Raw genomic sequence first — 20,126 nt, 5'->3', positions numbered from 1 at the left:
CACGATATGAAAAATATGTAAACTGTAACATCAGTAAAATGTGAAGGGAGAAGAAGTAAAACTGAAGCTTAGGACTTAAGCTGTGCTTAGTTATCAGTTTAAAATAGGGTGTGTTATAATTTTAAGGTATTTTATGTAAGACTCATGTAACCACATGAGAAAAATCCATAGTAATTACACCAAAAAGAAAATGATGGAGAAGTCAAAGCATATTGATCCCCAAAGACCTCAAAACACAGAATAAGACAGCAGGAAAAAGAAAAAGGAACAAAGGGTCTACAAAACAGCCAGAAAACAATCAACAAAGTGGCCATAGTAAGTCCATATCTACCAATAACTACTGTAAACAAAAGCAGATTAAATTCCCCAATAAAAATTAAAGAACAGCTGAATGGATTAAAAAAAAATGATACAACAATATGCTGCTGCCTACAAGAGACTTGCTTTAGTCTTTGAGACAATTAACTGAGAATGAAGGGATGGAAAAAGACATTTCAAGCAGAAGTAACCAAAAAGAAGCAGGGAGAGGTTGCTATACTTATATATTGGACAGAACAGATTTTAAACTAAAGAGAGACAAAGAAGGTCATTATATAATGAAAAAGGGGTCAATCCACCAAGAAGATATAACAACAAACTGAAAAGACAACCTACAGAATGGGAAAAAATATCTGTAAATCATGTATCTGATAAGGGATTAATATAGCCAAAGTATACAAAGAACTCATACAACCCCATAGGAAAAAAAAAATCCAATTTTAAAATGGGCAAAGAACTGCAACAGACATTTTTCCAAAGAAGACCTACAAATGGCCAACAGATATATATAAAAAGTCATTTGAAAAGTTCCTCAACATCACTAAATCATTAGGGATATGCAAATCAAAACCACAATGAGTTATCACCTCATGCCTGTTAGATGGCTATTATCAAAGTACCAGCTGATCCAGCAATCTCACTTCTGGGAACACATCCAAAGGAAACAAAAACACTTATGTTGAAGAGCTATCTATACCCTTATATGTTCACAGCAGCATTATTCACCTTAGCCAAGACATGGAAATAATCTAAATGGCCATTAAAGGATGGAGTTGCTGTGTTGTGTGCGTGATGGAATATTTTTCAGCCATAAAAAAGGAAGTAAACCCTGCTATCATGAAAACATGGATGGACATTGAAGACATTTTGCTAAGTGAATTTAGTCAAAGACAAAATACTGTACGATCTCATATGTGGAATCTTATTAAAAGAACACAATCTAACTCACAGAAAAGAGGTGGGGTGAGGGAGAGGGAATTGGACAAAAGTAATCAAAAAGTTCAAATTTCCAGTTATAAGATAAATAAGTATTAGGGTTGTAATGTACAACATGATAACTGTAGTTAACATGATATGTAGGGAAGCAGTTAAAGAGAGTAAATTCTAAGAGTTCTCATCACAAGGAAAAAACTTGGCTGTTCTCTTTTTTTGATATCTGTATGAGATGGATGTACACTTACTATGGTAATTATTTCACAATATATGTAAGTCAAATTTTTATGCTGTATATATTTAAACTTATACCATGCTGATGTCAATTGTATCTTAATAAAACTAGGAAAAATGGAGGAGTTATAAACATTATTAAATTTTATTAACAAAAACTTTGTACATTTTCTTTAATACATGTGGAATTTTACATCTAAGTAAAATAACAACACATTCAAAATTTACCATTTGTACAAATTGTTACAGAATAACAACCAGTGGGTTAAATAAGTAAAATAAACCACACCGATTTTTTTGTAATTATCTACAAAAGATCTGACTTTCTTTAAAATTCCCCTGAACATATAAAAATAAATTAATTTTACTTTTCAATTAAATCTACCAATTAGAAATATTACAAATCAAAATATCAATGTTATCTTATGAATTTTTCACAATACAAAACAGATTCACAAAACCTTATTTACAGAAATGAGGTAAGAACTGTGCAATGTTTAACCAAGAGACATATTGCAGAATTAACATGTTCTTCCAGCTAAGTACACAGTGGAGGTCTAATTACATCTGGGTCTTTTTTCCACTAATAATTCACACATTCAAGAACAGTTCAATGATTACATCCCCAATTGTTTAATTTATACTCTGCTACACTGTCACCCCAGGAGTGGGGCCACCCAGCATGGAAGGGCTTTAACATAGATTTCACCTGTTTCAAGAACTGCTGTGGTGGGTTTTTTTGTCTTGTTTTGTTTGTTTGAAATCATTGTTAACAACGAGAAGTTGTCTAACTAAAGAAAAAAAGAAAATTCTTACCAAATCCACACATTTTTCTTGTGACTCATTAGTGGATAAATACCCAGGTAATAGCTTCGCCTGAGCTATCTACAGTGGCATAGAAAGTTCTCAATAAAGGCAGAACCACGGGGAAGGCTGCTGTTGCTACTCAGCTGACCAGAGCCACTTCAGCACAAGGCAGGTACTAACAGGCACTTGATCCAGGCCAAACCCTACCAGCAGTTTCCAGAGTGGCCCCTCTTTCATTCTGAATTGAGCTGGTTCCCCCAGCAGCCTTAGAGCTCACTTAACTCAAGGTTTCTTCAAAATATGAGTAGGTCTTAACACTAAAGAAAAAGCATTTAGCAAAAGAAAATTAGCTTTAGCAGAAGCAGACATTTACCATCCTAACTTGATTACCAAAATTGGCCAAATCCCATTAGAAAGGAAATTTTTATAACAAAGATTGCCAAGTCCCAGTGGATGACCTATTTATTTGTAATATTTAACCAATAAAACTCTAGAAGAAGAAATTAAACAGTTCCTTGAAATTTGTTTTAAGGTTTGACTCACAGAGCAAATGTACTGTAACCCAAACAAAAGATCATATTTCATGTTCCAACTGGTACAATAAAATCAAATGGTTTATAAATGGAACAAGTCTTTAGTTTTGCTAGTCATCTCTGCAATTTATAATCAAAATTAGTTGTGTACCAACTATATTTAATTTCTCTTAGGTTGATAAACTCATTGCCATGTAAATTATTTCACTGACCAAAGTTAGCCATTAAATTTTCTTTCAAAGTTCAAAATAATCTGGGAGAGGGGTAGGGGATATGGGAATTTCATTTCAGTGCAACAAAGCAACATCAACCAAAGCCTTACAAGAATGCTCTCATGGCAATTAATCCTTTGTCGTGCAGCTGGTTTCTTGTTGCATTTCTTCATAGGTGTAGTAAAAGGACTGCAACAGCAGCCAGATGAAGTGCTAGGACAGCAGGATAGGCCATTTCTAGATGTTTTTTCCTCAAGTGTCAACTTTTCTCTTGAGCAACAGGCCCACTTTTATCACTAAGTCTCTGCAGTTAAAACAAACAAAATCAAGTGCATTAGCTAAAGAAATTTTTGGCCCACACTTGAAACAATCTCTTAACAAATTATAACTGAGATAAAAGGTAGTATATACGGCTATTCCTTTTTTCTACAAGTCAGCATGGCTACTTTTCAGCATAATATAAGGACATGAAAATACTGGTAAACATTCAGTTGCTTTATATTAAATTCAGCTGTACACAAAGACATAAGAAATGAAAAGTAGAAATCATCCCTCCAAAACGGACTTTTCCACGGTAGTAGTAACACAGTCATGTGGAAAATAAACAAATAAGGAAGTCATGGGTTCTGATCCCACATACGTGCTTATCTGTCCTTTGAACTTTACCCTCTTTGACTCTCCCTATTTTAAAAAACAGGTTTTTTAATAGTTTAAAGACTGGAACCATATATACTATTGTCTCTAGTAAAGATGCCTGCCACACAGCAGGATACTCATATTACTTCCCAGCCTTGCTTTTCTACATTAGGTAATTAATAGTGACAGTGTTTACTATCATGATTTTCCATTAAAATACATTTCATATTGTATAACCTTTTTGTTTTTAACACAAGAAAAAACTTTACAGCAAAAAACAGTTAAAAAAAAAAGATCTAAATTAGTACAGAATCAATGAAATTTCCATGTCTGCAAAACTAGGTTTGTGATAATGATGATGACAGTATTCACAATCAGGAAGTCAGAGGAACAGTGGGGTAAACAAAAAGCATTGAAGAGGTAATGAAAACCAGTATACTTTGTTTTGAACCAATTCTTGTTACTAAATACAAACTAAAGCTTCTGAAAACTAAAAGCACAGTAAAGAGCAAGGTTTCAAAGTAATGGGAAAGAGCAAACATTGTGACTTTGAACACCATTTTTGCCAAGTCTCCCACCTCATTCTTTCCCTTCTTCCTTTTCCTGGTGTCCAGTCTCCATTCTATATCCCAATATCCTTCCTCTAACAGGGTTCTGCCCTCAACTGGAATTTAGGGGAAACATTTATACTCCAGTAAAGTAGACCTGATTGAAGGGGAGAATTAATAGAAAGAAACAGCCTTAAAATGTGTGCTACTGTATGTATAAGTATACTGTTCCTGCACCCATTTTTTTTGCTATCATTTACATAAGATTAAGAATTTAAATTTCATTACAATTGTGACTATGATTTACTTTCTATCCAGTAGAATAACTAGATTTCCCTAAAGTTTATATATTAATTTTACCGTAAGTATAATTCAGTTTTAGCACATCTGAGCAAAACAATAAAAATAATCCTAAATTATCTAGATTATTTCTATAGTTAAACAAATCACTTAAACAAAGATTCTCAAAATACCAACTACTTATCTTTTGATTGGACTGTCCCATATCACTTACTATACACCAAAACATTTTCATTTTGAAAAAACTGCTGAATTATAAAACAGCCTTCCAAAAAATAAAAAAATAAAACAGCCTTCCAACCTTATGTGCAAATTCAAACTGATATACTTAGGGGATATAGAAATTGGCTTAGGTCCTTTGTGTTTACAACATCCAGCTGCTAAAACAACTGGTTTTAAGAAGAAGTTATCTGGGGGATAATATATTTTAAAAGAGAGAAAAGGAAAGAGGGAAGAAGGGAAGGGCCGGAGAGACAGTCATCTCTAATCACTAAAATTGGCTCTGTGATTTCACTAGCTGTAACAAAACACAGATACTTACAGTTACCTTCTGACTTGCATTATCACCGTGGATGGTGAGGAACGGGTTGGTGGTGGCTGAGTGGAGGGGAGGCGCCTGCGTGCCTGCGAGCAGGTTGTTGATGGGAATCTGAGTGGGTCCTGGGATCTGCAGCTGCTGGAGGTCGGGCTGGTGGTGCTGCTGCTGCTGCTGGTGGTGCTGCTGCACCAGCTGGTACAGAAGCGCCTGGTGCTGCTCCTTAACAAGAACACGCGGAGGGGTGAGTTCCCAGCCCAGACAAGCCAGCGGGGCAGCCTGCCTTGTCCCTTTTCTTCTTTACTCTGATACTAGGTATTGAAGTGATATCAAAGTCCTATTACTAAGAAAGACAACAAGAATCTCATCTGGAAAAACACACTGCATTAGACAATAACCATCTACTGTAAATGTCAATATCATCAGGGAATGGCTTTATTTTCAAAGTGGAACAAGCAAAAGTTAAAGAACCCCTATTCAAATGAGATTGTACACGAGAATCAAGGAAAATGGCAACTTAGAGAAGCCACGGTGATCTGTGTTTGGCTTTAGAAATCACTGCATGGTGAAATCCCTCCTGTAATTCTGGGAACTCGAAGAGTTATTTTATTATGCTCTTATTATGAGAACTTTAAAAGTTATTTTAAGAGGTGGGTGCAATGTAATTGCAGTTTTATATCATGTATTTTAAATAAATATAACTACGCTCAAATACCTCTTTATTAATCAAAATAGGAACCATTACAATTAACACATTTTTGTCAATGAAAAATAAATGTGCTTATTCCTGTAGCACAAAAATCCATGCTTTGGAATTCAATGAACTCTTGGAAGGTATTCTCTGCCTCCTGATGGTCGTGGAAGCATTTTCCTTGCAAGAAGTCATCGAGATGCTTAAAGAAGTGGTAGTTGGTTGGCAAGAGGTCAGGTGAATACAGTGGATGAGGCAAAACTTCGTAGCCCAATTTGTTCAACTTCTGAAGCACTGGTTGTGTGATGTGCAGTCGGGCGCTGTCATGAAGAACTGGACCCGTTCTGTTGACCACTGCCGGCTGCAGTGTTACAGTTACAGTTTTCGGTGCATCTCATCGATCTGCTGAGCATACTTCTCAAATGTAATGATTTCACCAGGATTCAGAAAGCTGGAGTGGATCAGACCAGCAGGAAACCACCAAACAGTGACCATGACCTTTTTTTTGGTGCAAGTCTGGCTTTGGGAAGTGCTTTGGAGCGTCTTCTTGGTCCAGCCACTGAGCTGGTCATTGCCGATTGTCATATACAATCTACTTTTCATTGCACATCATAATCCGATCAAGAAATGGTTTGTTTTTGTTGCAGAGAATAAGAGAAGATGACACCTCAAGACTACGATTTTTTAGATTTTCAGTCAGCTCATGAGGTACCCACTTATGGAGTTTTTTCACCCTTCCAATTTGCTTCAAATGCCGAACAACCATACAATGGTTGACATTGAGTTCTTCAGCAACTTCTTGTTTAGTTTTAAGAGGATCAGCTTCAATGTGGGCTCTCAATTGATCGCTGTCAACTTTCGATCGCTGACCGCTATGTTCCTCATCTTCAAGGCTCTCATCTCCTTTGAAAAACTTCTTGAACCACCACTGCACTGTACGTTTGTTAGCAGTTCCTGGGCCAAATGTGTTGTTGACATTGCAAGTTGTCTCCACTGCTTTACAACCCATTCTGAACTCGAATAAGAAAACTGCTTGAATTTGCTTTTTGTCTAACATCATTTCCATAGTCTAAAATAAATATAAACAGCAAGTAATAAGTCATTAGCCAAAAAAAAAAAAAACCATATAGTGAGAAATACTCATTAAAGTGATGTATAACATAGCCACATTTAAAAATGTATTCCAATATCAAACAGTAAAGGTCAACAAAACCGCAATTACTGTTGCACCAACTTCTTAACTTTTAAAGTTCTCATTCATGCCAACAGAAAGAGTGCTCTCCTGATGTGGTTACCATGCCATGCCTTCCAGCATTCCTAAGTGCTTACTGTGATGTGCCAGGCACTGTTCTGGGGAGAAGAAGTGTTAGGATGTGATTCCTGCCAAGGGTCAAGCGAAACAGTAGTGTGAGAGGGACTATTGGGTGGGAGGGCGGTTTCAGGGGGCCCTCACTTGGTTACAGATGCAAGGAGATGAGGGAATTCTCTATGTGGATTGGGTGGGGTGAGGAGGAGGGCAGATGGTTCTAGGGACAGAGAATGCTAGCCAGTGCTGAGGGGCCCTGTGGGTGTAGCCAGCATGACCCAGGACAAGCGAGGGGACCAGGGCTGGAGTGTAGTGAGCAAGACAGAGGCTGGAGAAGGACGAGGGCCTGCAGTGTGGCTGAGAACACTGGCTCTTCTCAGAGTACTGTCAAGGCAGACGAAGCAGAGGAGTGACGTAACCTGACCTGACATTTCTTGATGGATTCTGAGGTGTCAGAAGAAGAGAGGGTAAAGTAAACACTGCAGGGATTTCTGGCTGAAGCAGCTGGAAGGATGGAGGTGCATCAGCTGCAGTGGGGGCACCGTGTGACAAGTCAACAGTTCAGTGTGGACATGGTATGTCTGCACCATCTATTAAGAGAGCCAAGTGGCAGCACCAAGGAAGCAGTGGGTATGACAGCTGCAAATTTCAAAGAGAGGCCTGGTCTGGAGAAGTCGGAGTTGGCACAGTCTTTAAAGCCACTCGGTTAGAGGAGACCCTGAATTCAAGGACCCTCTGAAGTGAGAGGGACTGAGAAAAAGAGGAGCACCCAGGAATGGAAGCTAAAAAGGAAGAACCAATTAGGTAGGAAGAAAACCAAGATCCTGGCAGCAAGGGGAAGAGAGAGTTTTCAGGGACAGAAGCCGTTACCAGAGGAGACGCCAGGTGGGAATGGACCGGGCTGAGCATGGGCAGTAGCTGGAGGCGGGTCCAGCAAGAGTTTGTCCTTAAAGTGGGAGAGAGGAGGTGCCGCACAGGACCACTTCTGCCTACGTGAAGTTCAATGCTTATCAATGAACAAACCTCATCCCACAGCCTTGGCTGGCAAAAGGATATCAAGTCTAATCCACTCAGCCTTCATGGACTCTGGGCAACGATGTGTGCTAAAAATTTCTTAATCAACCACATTCCAAAAACAAGACACCTACATGTGACTATCAAAGTCTTAATTAACAGGAAGAACCCCAAATAAATTGAAATTTCAGTACTTCATAATAAGATGTGGCAAGAGATAAGAAAACAAGATCCCAGTTTAGTGTAAGCATTCAAGAATTTACATGTAACCTATCCTCACATCATTTTAAGAACAATGACAATGATCCAAAATTGTAAAATAGACATTTTCAATGTATTTTTGACTAAAGCAAGAAAGTCGGTGGGTGATTTTAGAAAGAAATTACAAAAGCTGAAACCTTGAGTTAATTAAAGGAGTGTCCTCCTAGTCTAACTCAGTGAGGTGTTCAAGACACAGCATAAGGTGCCGTAGTTCTCTCACCCCTCCTCCAAGATAACTGCTCCACACCTTTCCTCTCCTCTAACCACAATTTCCCTATCTCTGTCAGCTGATGACTTTACTTATAATTCCCATTTAAAAACTAAAAACATCGGAAGTGGGCTTCTTCAGCTTCCTGTCGTGAACCCACTTACAGCTTCTGTGCCTCCCTCTTACCAGGTAAAGCTGCTCCCTCCTGAAGCACTGTGCTCCCTGGCCTTGCCCCTTCTCTCTCCGCACCAGAAAATTACCCGCCAACATACACAGAGGGCTTCACTGGCAGTCCAGTGATAAGAATCAGCCTGCCAATGTAGGAGACATGAGTTCCAGCTCTGGTCCAGGAAGATACCATCACATGCCACGGGGCAACTAAGCCCATGCGCCACAAGTACTGAAGCCTCTGCACCCAGAGCCTGTGCTCTACAACGAGAGGCCACCGCACTGAGAAGCTGGTGCACCGCAACTAGAGGATCCCGTGTTCGACGCAACTAGGAAAAGTCCACACGTGCCAACGAAGACCCAGTGCTGCCAAAGATAAATTAATTTTAAAAAACATATATACATGCTGTCATTTTCAAAATGAATAGAAAGACGCCCTTAGACATCTTCCTAATGCTAACTGCTCTTTGACTTCTCTGCTCTTCACAGTAAAATATCTCAGGTGGCCTGTATTCCATTTGTGTTTCCTGTGTTCTTTTGAACCACTCAATGAAGCTTTTCACGTCTCACCAAAATCACATTCTCAAAGAGTTCTAGACACCTATTTTCAATGGGCAGTTCTTACTTGTCTCACCAGAGTATTTTACTCAGCTGAGTCCTCCCTGTCTTGAAAAGTTTCTTTTCATGGACTCGAGGTCATCACTCTGTTCTAACTCTCCCCTCAATCTCTCCTCAAGACCCTTGACTGGATTACTGTCTCTTTCAGGATGCCCAGAGCCCAGTCCTCAGGCGCCAGTCTTCATCCCCTACTGCCCTCAGCAAGTTGTGTGAATCTGAACATCACATATGCAGCAATGACTCCAAGGTCCTATTTCCAACCTCATCCTTTCCTTGGACTCCAGACTCATCTAACTGCTTAATCTGTGTCACCTGAACATCTAAACAGACATCTCAAATCAGCATGTCCATAACAGAACTCCTGTTCTCTTGCCAAAACATGGTGTTCCTCCTAATCTTCCAAATCTCAGTACGAGATTTGGAAGTACATCATCCAAGTACATCAGTACATCATTCAAGTAAATGTCCAACAAACCAGTCTTATTGACTTTATCTTCAAAATACACAATTCTAGACAGTTTCACCATGTTTATCTTGCTCTCATAAATCAGCAGCACCTAGACCAGAGTCCTCCTCCCCTCAACACACACACACTATTCTCCATTCAGCAGCTAAACTAATGTTTTAAAATGTAAATTATTGTCATGTCACTACTGTATTCAAAACCCTACACTTAATTCTTTAAAATCCTGACAGGAAAAATAAAGATAAATGAAAAAAGACTTTTAAATGGGGATAATTATAAAAGCTAGACAATTGGTATACCATACTCTCTACTGCTGGTACACTTGAATGCTTATTTCCACAAAGAAAGGTTTTTTTAAAAAAAGAAAAAATCACCAATGGCTTTCCATCACACTTAGGATAAATCGAAACCCCATACCATGGACAGCCAAACAAGGCAGCCCATGACCCTGTGCCCACACCTGCCTGCTCTCCTCCACACCAGCCCAGTCATGCAGCACAAGTGCCCTAGTCCCTCGACCCTGAGTGTCAGAACGGCATGCTCCTTCACCTTTCATTCAGATCTGTGCTCAAAAGTCATCTGCTCAGTGGCTGGACCATCCTACCTACCATGGCTCTCCCCTCACTGTCCTCTATTCCCTTATCCTACTTCATTTTTTTTCCCCAGTACTCATCACTACCAAAAAATATGTATCTAATGTCCATCTCCCCTATCAGAATGAAGCTACATGAAAAGACAAGTCTTGTTCACCAGAGTCTACCAGAGCAGCACAATAATGTTCTAATACCTGTTGATGAATCCACATAATTAATATCACTACAGGTATCATAGACTATACCATGTCACTTCACAAAGTGGGTAATCTATACCTACACACTGAATACTTATTAAAACTTTGATCACTTGCTGCTAATAAAGATCAAATATTATCAAAAGGAAGAACTTACTGGTGTGAGCTGTTGCGAATTTAACAACTGCTGGAATTGCTGTTGATGAAGAAATATTTGTCTTTGCTGGTCAGAAAGTAATCCTAGTCCTGAGGCACTGAAAAATGATGAAAATTCTTACTTTCTACTGTAAACCTTTTTTTTAATGTAAAATGAAAGAACTTCTCAATTTGATGTTTAATAAGTTAACAAGTCAAGTTTTTAACCATAAGTACTTTTTTTTTTAATGATGTAAAAATTTCTTCTCTCTCTCTGCATATATATAGGTAAACAACAATTCACATTGTCAATAAATGTTTTGGTTCCCTTTTAATTGTAAACCAAGCAGGCACTAAGTTGTTTAATGGAATAAAAATTTATATGCACATGTAATACTTTATTTTCATCATTCAAGGATAATTTAACCCACACTAAGAAACACATATTAAAAGAAAGAAAGAATCCAAACATACTACTAACTGATTTTACTTAAACTTTTTTTATGGTCCCAACTGTCAGTAAAATTAAGCACCAACGAAAAGAGAGCCAGAAGAAACAGTTTACTACTATCCACTACAAATCCATTTAAAATGATTTATTCCTCAAAAGTATGTGCAGTAACAACATAGCTTTTCCATTCAGATGAAATTCCAGCACAATGAAACAGCAAGTCTCACTCCCTGGAAATTCAAGATAAATATTTGACCTTCATCTTATATCGAAATCTTTGATTACAAAGCTAACAAAATTACATAGCTGAATTTTAAGAAACCAACATTCATATGTGTATCTTCATTACAATATTACTTTGCTCCAGAAGTTTTGATACACGAGGTTAAGAAAAATAGCATTTAAAACAGACATTACAGATCAAGACTGAAATTTTCAGTACAGAATATATTTAATGCTTATGCTTTGTTACTAAAAGTGATTTAACTTTGTATTTAATCTGAATTACTAAAGTGTCAAAAATAAATGGCTCCTCATATAATATATTTAGTTTGTGTATTTTACTTTCTTAGAGCACATCTACAAGGGACACATTAAAAAATCCCTAACTAAAGCTTGGATAGCACTGGTACCATGTTGCTCTAAAAACCGCAAAAGATACTTAAGTTTCTTACCTGTTAGTCAGTGTAGCTGGCATTGGATGTGTTGCATTAGGTGGTACAGTTGTGTGGGTGAGGGGGGTAGGGTTCTGGGACATCGTGACAGGGGTCTGAATAACCCCATTTAAAGCTCCTACAATGCCATTAATTGCCAGTTGGTTACCTGGCAAAGCTCCAATTATTCCACCCACTCCAGGCACGGCAGGAATGGTGGATGTTACAGTCGGCATTCCACTAGCCAGTGCCCCCACTGTCACACCATTGACCTGCTGAACTCCACTAACGCCTGAGCCCTGCTGAGCTGGACTCTGCCCGGCAGGAGGTGGAGTAGAAAGAGCCGATGAGCTGCTGGTGCTTTGTCCGCTGGAGGTTAAGTCCTAACATAAGAAAGAATAGGAACCAAGTTGTAAACAACACAGCAAAACTGTTTAAAATTATTTTAAACCATTTAATGTGATATACTGTTGTTTGTAAGTAAAACACACAAGTGAAATTAACCACACCAAAATTACCTGATTTAATACAGGAAGAGAATTATCAGGCAAAAAGCTGTTTCCTAGATGAGGGCTCTTACTGCTGTTCAAGGAATCAGTAGCAGGAGCTAGAAAGAAAAAAGAAACCTATTTACCTGTTGAATTACATTACATGTAAGATTAAAGACTTGTCTAAAAGCTTAGTCTGAAGCACACATTAAAAACACTTAAATATTAAGCCGTGCTAATCTTAAAACCAATTTGAATGAAAAAATCTATATATCTATTGAATATCATGGCTTTAAATCAATAGATATCATCATACACTTAAATTTTATCATTAAATTCTGTACTAAAGATGTTAGAGCAAACTCAAATTGAACACTGAACAGGATTCTTTATGCTCCTCTAAAATAACCTATTATTCCTTTTCTACATCTTCATATAACTGATGACCACTTACTATGAAACAGACAATGAGAAGTCCACCCTACTTTCCGCAGACCCACAATAATCCACACTTACCACTCTGTGCTGGAAACGCGTGCATCTGGTGAGAGGGGCTGGGGTTTGCTGCGATCGTTGGGAAAGGCACTGAGAGCTGCGCATTCAGTAACTGAAGGCGCTCCTTTTTGGCGGTCAAGTTTTTAATCTGTTCCTCTAATCTTCGATTTTCTACTTGAAGTTGATGTAATGACTTCAGCATCCCTAAAACTAGCAGACGTTTGAATAGACAATTTTACACACAGGACTAGGTATTTTATGGACTTCTGTCAATAACTTTAGAAATAAAACAGAAAAGTAGAAATTCTGTAAAGCATTTCTAAGTGACTAGGTTCTATTTCTAAATTTATATGCAGATACAAATATATAATAATATATTTCTACCTATATAAGCATGAAGGGATATTGTTCCAAGATGTACTGTGTAGAAACTTTGTTGCCACTAACAAAACACCCAAACCTAGTTCAGGTAATTTCCATTCTCAAATAAAAATCACAAGAACATTTCATCAAAATAAAAACCTAATTAAAAATTCAAAGTGCTCGCCATGATTTTTCATTGAAATCATTTTTTAAAGGGCAAAGAATCACACACACCAATATCCTTCGACACAGACAAAGAGCATGAGCATTTATTTTTTGTTTGGTTAAACTAGGGAAGCCACCCGACGACCCTGGGCGAGGAAGCTCAGCCGCTCGGCCTGCAGATCCACACACGCCCAGCAGGGAGCAGTGTGCGCGCACCAAAGCCCTACTCCCGGCTCCCAGCAAAGGCGCGCCCTCTGCACGCAGGCTGTCCTGTGTGACCACCTCAAACACTTTTTCCATTCCTGCCACAGCTCGGACCTCTCAATGGACAGCAGAGACGCCATGGTGATGGACACTTTAAAGTTCTACGTATTAAAAAGTTGTATTTGTTTAACATGCCCTCAGGGCCTTCGAAAGACACAATTCTACTGGTACAGACACATACAGTCATTTCCCAAGGATTTAACTTTTATCCCTCCTCTTCAAGATCCCACACAGATCCCTTAGTGTACCCAAATGAGATGCAGTAAGACTAAGCTAAACCTGTCCTCCAGCTATCATGTTTAAAGGATTATCCCGGCATGAATTTCCTCACAATTAGCATTTTTTGTCAAGAGCACCATTCATAAAAATACCAAATTTACAGTACCCGTCTAATAATGAGCAAAATATTGTTTTGTTTTAAAAAATAAAGAGGCAAAAGCTTATACCCCCTCAAATTATTAGAAAAAAATAAAAATTAAACACCTATTATTTCCACCAGATATACTTAAAATTGTAAAGATACTGAATATGTATATATAACATACACTACATAATTTAGCAAGTAAATGATATAAATAACATATAGTATATGTATAATGTATATATAACTTAGTACTTATTCTTTCTCATCCAAATTATAAAATCAAGAAAGTTGGCCTTACTTGACTATACACATTTTTAAAAATAAATTCTACAGTGGTGAGCAAGTTTTATTCAAACAAGCTAAAAGAAGCTACAGCTCATATTTTTAGTAAAACTTAACTAATTAGAACAAAGTAGAATGTAGAAACAAAGTACTAATATTTTAATATTAATAATTATAAAAAGTAATAAGAACCAGTGAATACTACAAGCCAGCAATGTTCATCATATCTTTTATGTCATCTAACCCTCAAAACAATACTGTGATATAGGTACATTATTATTCTCATCCTATAAATGGAAAACTAGAGCATACTGACATTAACACACTTGCCCAAGATCACACTTCATAACAGGTAAAAACAGAGTTCCAGTCCAAGGGGTAAAACTGTAGCCTCTGTTCTATTAAGCCATTACATTACACTTTCTCACCATATTATATAAGACATACATCATAATTTCAATGCTATTCTTGACAAAGAGTGACTTCTATATCTGTCCACCTGAATGTCTGTTCATCCATCCATCCATTCATCTACTGCTTTTCCTTTAAAGATAAGAAGAGGATACTTACTGTCACTAGGAGTGCCCTGTTCTAATAAAAACTGCTGTCCTTCACTCCACTGCCTCTCCAGAAGCTGCTCTATGCTGGCTGCTACTGGGGGCAGGTTTTCCAAACTGCTGTTGCCTGGCTGGTCATAGCGGATCTGTAAGTTGCTTACAGGGGACCTGTTGGAAACATTAATCCTCAGGTTAAACAGGAGGAGGACCCTCTAAGGGAAGTATATTCACATTTCTCACCTTATGCTGACTCTTCTCCTATACAAGTTTTCTAACACCAAGTTATCTAGGCTAAAACGATAAAACCACAATCTACCCTAAAATTAGTAATTACCACCCTTCCTCCCCAAGTGGTAAAAACCAAGGGAATAGCTGGCATACAGAATAAGTAAAAAACTTTAGAAAATATAAATACACTACTAATAATCTCTGAAATTGGCAGTAAAAGAATTTGATGCAACTTTATAAGACAAAAGGGAGAAAGATGGGATTAGAAAGATTCACACTGTACAGTTAAATGAATTTTTCCTGACATCTCTTAGATCTGTACTTCAAATGATAAGAACTTAAACATTACAAAACAAAAATCACTTATATTAACATGAACATGTAATGATCTCTCATTCAGTTTTTGTTTTAAATACATAAATGTGCCCATTTCTGGTCTCCGGCCTCCATAATTACATAATGAATTAGGGCTGTGGAGTTTCCAAAGTACTTTCATATAATTATCGTCACACCAACCTAGTGGGAAGTCAAAACCCACCTTACTGGCTCAATTCCTATTTGAGGAAACAAGATGGGGCTTTAGTGACTTGTCCAAAGACACTGCTAGTGAGTGACAGAACTGGGCAAAAGCTCAGGGCCTCTCACAGCCTGCTAGTATTCTGCTGCAGCCCTAACACGCGTCTCCACAAAAATCCCTTCAAATAAGAAGTTAAACAAATGAGTCCTTTTATTCCTTCCACATGTAAACATTGAGTGCTATACATACAGCTGCCTGTCCCTTCCCAAATAGTACATTATTGCCAGGATAATTTAGGCTATTTTATTCCAAGTTGATTTTTAAAGAATAATATACACTCGGAAATATGTGCTAAAAGTAATTTAGTGCCATGTTTTGGTGTTAAATCCTATTTAGCTAACAAAACACAAAGAACTACACAATGCAAGATAGCACTAAGCAATCTTACCTAATTTCTAGGGTTGCCTGTATGATATTTTAAATTTAAAAGGAGCACACAGAGATGCTTCTTCCACTAAACATATGAGCAAAAAAATCCATTAACTTTCTCCTTTGGGGAAAAAAAGAATAAAACAGCACAAAAGTAGCACAGCATAAATTACAGATTGATCTGATGATGTTTTTATTCTGTACTTCAGAGTCCTAGTTTCAAAAGAATAATATTTAATTTTCTGAAGAGTTCAACTGGGGAAAACAATACAACCTTTATTTCAACCAAGGATCATACAGGAAAAAAGGAACTACTGATGCGCCACTAGAAAATACCTAAAATAGAGGTTGTTGGACGAATCTAACGTTAAAAATGCTCCTTAACAGACATTCCCAAATAAGTAATAAATATATAAGCAACACTGCTTATATATATATTCATGATAGTCACTACATAAAAATTTTAAACAGAATTTCTAAACTTCCATAGTTGAAAAGATATTCTAAGTGGGTTTCTTCTTCCACCTGCTCCATTTTCACCCAATCTAATACCAGGCTTGAGGTGGAGTTTACAAAATTTGAGAAAAGAGAGAACACAACTAGAAAACGGTATGGAAGTTGAGAGTGGAATAAAATTAATAAAAATACAGCCTATTAAATAATAAAAACGTGTCCTGTTAGCAAGAATAATCTGACATATATATTAATATTATAAATGACATCTGAACTCTCTTATATAATATCCAAGAATTTCACAGAACAAGTATAATATATTTGCTATACTTTGTTTCAAACAATTTTAGAGGGATTTTAGAGACAAGTCATAAGAACTTCATTTACTGAATTAGGAACTTGGAGACTAAAGGGTTAAGTACATAGCCCACAACAGCGCTAAAGCTGGAACCCAAAGTTGAAAGCCTGAAGTCTGCAGCTTTAAGAGATCTTAAGACTATTTTATAACCCAAAAAGAATTACCCAAATTAACACATTAATAGTACCTGCAGCTAAATATACTAGAGAGCTCAAACTGATTAGAGATCCAAGGAAAGGGCATGTCTCTTATAAAGCTTAGAAATCTAACCACATGTTTAATATTCAAATTAATTTAGAATCACTTTTCTTGACTGTCCAGACATGCCTCTTATCTACAGAATGCTTTTATAGCCTCACAAATGTAAGCTCTGCTGATATGAGATAAAGAAGTTTCCAAATCTCAAAATGTTTCCTTTGCTGATACTTTGCAGTGCAAATAATGCTTACCTTGGTGAGAGACTTCCTCTGGGTGAGCTTCCTCTGCCAGCAAGGCTACGGCTATTGTCTCCAAGATCTTGATCTGCAGTGTAAATATTTCACAGCTGATAAAGTGACTCTCACTAGATGAGAGGTTTTAAGCCCTGGCCCTGATTTTTCCTAAAACATACATAAAACCTTTACCACTATCTTTGCAGTCACTACAAAAGTAGAAGATCTAGTATGCTGCTAGTTTAGAATTGCTGAGCTGTGGCATGTAAGGCGTTGTCCCTACACGTTTTTTTTTGGTGGGTGGAGAAGGCCATGGATTATGTTCATTCTTTCATTCCTTTCAATTTTACAGCACAGAAGCGTGGTTTCCATTTGCAGTACCCTCCCCTCAGCCACTTTTAATTTCTACGGTAAAAGTAATGAATCACAGCTGTGGACAGCTAATCTGTATGCTTATCACAGCAAATCCTTATGCGTTGTATATTTTAACACTTCACATTCCAAGACAAGTCATAAAATACATATGTATTACATAGAGCCACACACCAAAACTAAAATTATATATATGTTATGTGGATTATTACACATAACACTAAATAACCAAATGGACAAAGACAAGTAGGAATACAGAATTCTATATGCAAAAAGAAATTAATTTTTTAAAGATATTCCTGAGGTGATAACCAGTATCTCGGCTTGAAAAATAATTTGTATTTCCCCTACAGTGAGTTCCTTATAAAATCACCCTATCTGGCCTCTTTCAAGGTCATCCTCCCCTTATTCTGAGTCAGGTGACCTCTGACCCTTGAAGGGTAAAGACATGACTGATCCATTCTTGGTGAACTGCTAAACCCATTCCCTTCCCCCAAACAGGCATGACTACTTGGACATGTCAACAAATCCTTAAGGGTGGAAAGAAACAAAGCAAATCCAGTGGCTCATTAAAACAGTACAAGAGGCAAATGCTACAAAATGTCAACTGGTAAAAATTCACAGGATTACTAAACACTGTAGAAATTCTCTAACAGGATTTTTTTAACCAAGTTTGTGTAATGCAATTTCATGAATTATGCAAATAAAGATTGAGGCTATTCACAGAAAGCCCAGTGTTATGCTACTTCCATTGCACAGAACTGAGCACTGAACACATCAATCACAAAAGTCACAGGAGACACGAGCATTCCTGCCTGCTGATGGCTCTGCTTAAACATTTACATTTCAGACAGTAAAAAAAAGGCGCAGATTTTGCAGCACAGCATACTATTTACTTCCAACTGTAATTCTTTTCATTTAAAAGGGGAGGAGGGGACACACACACAATCCTCCCCTTTAGATTTTATTTATTAACCACATCTTTAGATTTTTCAAGTGAAATTAGCCTGATGGGGGGTAAAAATCACATTGATGGAGGGGAACAGAATTTTAGAGTTTAAAAATTCTTGAAACCTTACCTGTTTGACTGTTTTCAGACTGAGCTATAAGAGCTGCCATTGATGAAGTTGGATTTAATCTATTGCCATACATATGAGATGATGCCTGACTAAGAGACGATCCAGATAGGGTATTTGCCTAAATGAAAAGAATTTCAAAGACAAATTATTATATAAAATATCTTAATTCTTTTCTTCCTAACAGACCTAGCAACAACTATTTTCTCCAACATAAGAATGTAAGTAGAACTTCCTGACTTTCTAAAGTGCAAATTTCATTCTTGTTTTACCATTTCAACATTCCAGTCTCTGAAAAGTTACATAACTCAAAAGAGAGAGGGAGCACTGAGACTGGCACAAAGTTAACTATTTGTGATTTAATTTCAAAGTATCTATTTGATACCAAAACCAGTGGCCTGGTAACCACGTGAACATATGACTAGTTATTTAATCTTATTAAACCGTTTAGAAAATAAGGGCAGGAGACAACAGATGTCTAACAAATGCTTCAGTCTCTTACCTCATAGGCTGCCTGAGGTCAAAAGGTTCAGCTTCTACCTTTAGTATCTTAACTACACAGAGTCATATCTCCATTGCTTAACTCTGTCATTAGTAAAACCTGCACACTATTTTGTTACTTCCTATTTTGATAGACTTGGAAGCCTGCTGCTTTTTCTGTTTTGTTTTGTTTTTATTTTAAAAGAAAGCAAACAGGCATCACAAGTATGTTTTCTATACAATGCAGGGCTCAACGAATCACAGCTTTGCCCTGACCCCATATAAGGCACTGTCTTTTTGGCAGAAAGCCAGCTCTGCAAACTGAAGAGCTGGTCCACAGTTTGTAATTCATTCATGTTGCTAACCACAATTCTGAAGGCCTCCACTGGGACTTGTGCCAAACAAGCGAAAATGAACCCTTAAACAGATGAAGCTAAGGAGGCTGGCCAAAGTCTTGCGTAATCCAATGTAATAAAAATGCCTTCTTTGATGTGAATACTTTCTCCCACTTTCCAAGAATATTATAACCTTAAAAATGTGGCATTTTGGAGGCAAATCTCTTGTACACAAAACATTGTTAACTCACAGAAAGCTATCACTAGTCTGAAATACTTTCAGATTTAACAGAACCACACATTTCAAAGTAGATTTTTCTTTTTCATCAAGTGAAATCAAAACTTAAGCTTGGAAAATGAAATAATTGTGTAGTTACTGCAGAACAAAATTCTGGAAAATAATTTCAAAGAACTGAGGTGTTTTAATATAAATAACTTGAATAACAGCAGAACAAAAGATGCAGAACATTTTGACGCGTTTAACTGCACAAAAGAGACCAAGGAGACAAAACAGTGACAACAAGCGAAATATCAGAGAATAAACTGTGCTTCTGGGAAGACTCAGACCCTGACATTAGTATCTGGCCTCTAGCCAACTTACTAAACATAAAAACTGGACTTTACAAGTCACAGAAATAGTCCCCATGACCTA

General features: G+C 37.4%; 1 protein-coding gene across 11 annotated transcripts in view; it reads right to left on the bottom strand.

Annotated features, from left to right (window-relative positions):
• Positions 1-1,611: 1,611 nt before the first annotated feature.
• The window catches only part of MLLT10 (MLLT10 histone lysine methyltransferase DOT1L cofactor), a 214,507-nt gene continuing 195,992 nt past the window's right edge, over positions 1,612-20,126 (bottom strand). For 8 of the 11 annotated variants that reach the window (XM_070472048.1, XM_070472046.1, XM_070472051.1 and 5 more), the window contains 9 exons: positions 18,663-18,780; positions 17,230-17,302; positions 14,809-14,963; positions 12,822-13,010; positions 12,336-12,424; positions 11,839-12,200; positions 10,736-10,832; positions 5,063-5,278; positions 1,612-3,341 (listed from right to left, as the gene is read on the bottom strand). In XM_070472048.1, the coding sequence (XP_070328149.1) occupies positions 3,297-3,341; positions 5,063-5,278; positions 10,736-10,832; positions 11,839-12,200; positions 12,336-12,424; positions 12,822-13,010; positions 14,809-14,963; positions 17,230-17,302; positions 18,663-18,780 (1,344 nt within the window). In that variant the 3' untranslated portion in view covers positions 1,612-3,296. Of the gene's footprint in view, positions 3,342-4,251; positions 4,379-5,062; positions 5,279-10,735; positions 10,833-11,838; positions 12,201-12,335; positions 12,425-12,821; positions 13,011-14,808; positions 14,964-17,229; positions 17,303-18,662; positions 18,781-20,126 lie in introns of all 11 variants that reach the window. The other 3 variants (XR_011489384.1, XR_011489385.1, XM_070472050.1) reach the window with 3 other exon arrangements.

The sequence above is a fragment of the Odocoileus virginianus genome, chromosome 9 (assembly GCF_023699985.2).
Source record: "Odocoileus virginianus isolate 20LAN1187 ecotype Illinois chromosome 9, Ovbor_1.2, whole genome shotgun sequence".
NCBI classification, from domain to species: Eukaryota; Metazoa; Chordata; class Mammalia; order Artiodactyla; family Cervidae; genus Odocoileus; species Odocoileus virginianus.
The sequence above is the reverse complement of the archived record's forward strand: the minus strand, read 5'-3'. Positions and strand labels throughout refer to the sequence as shown.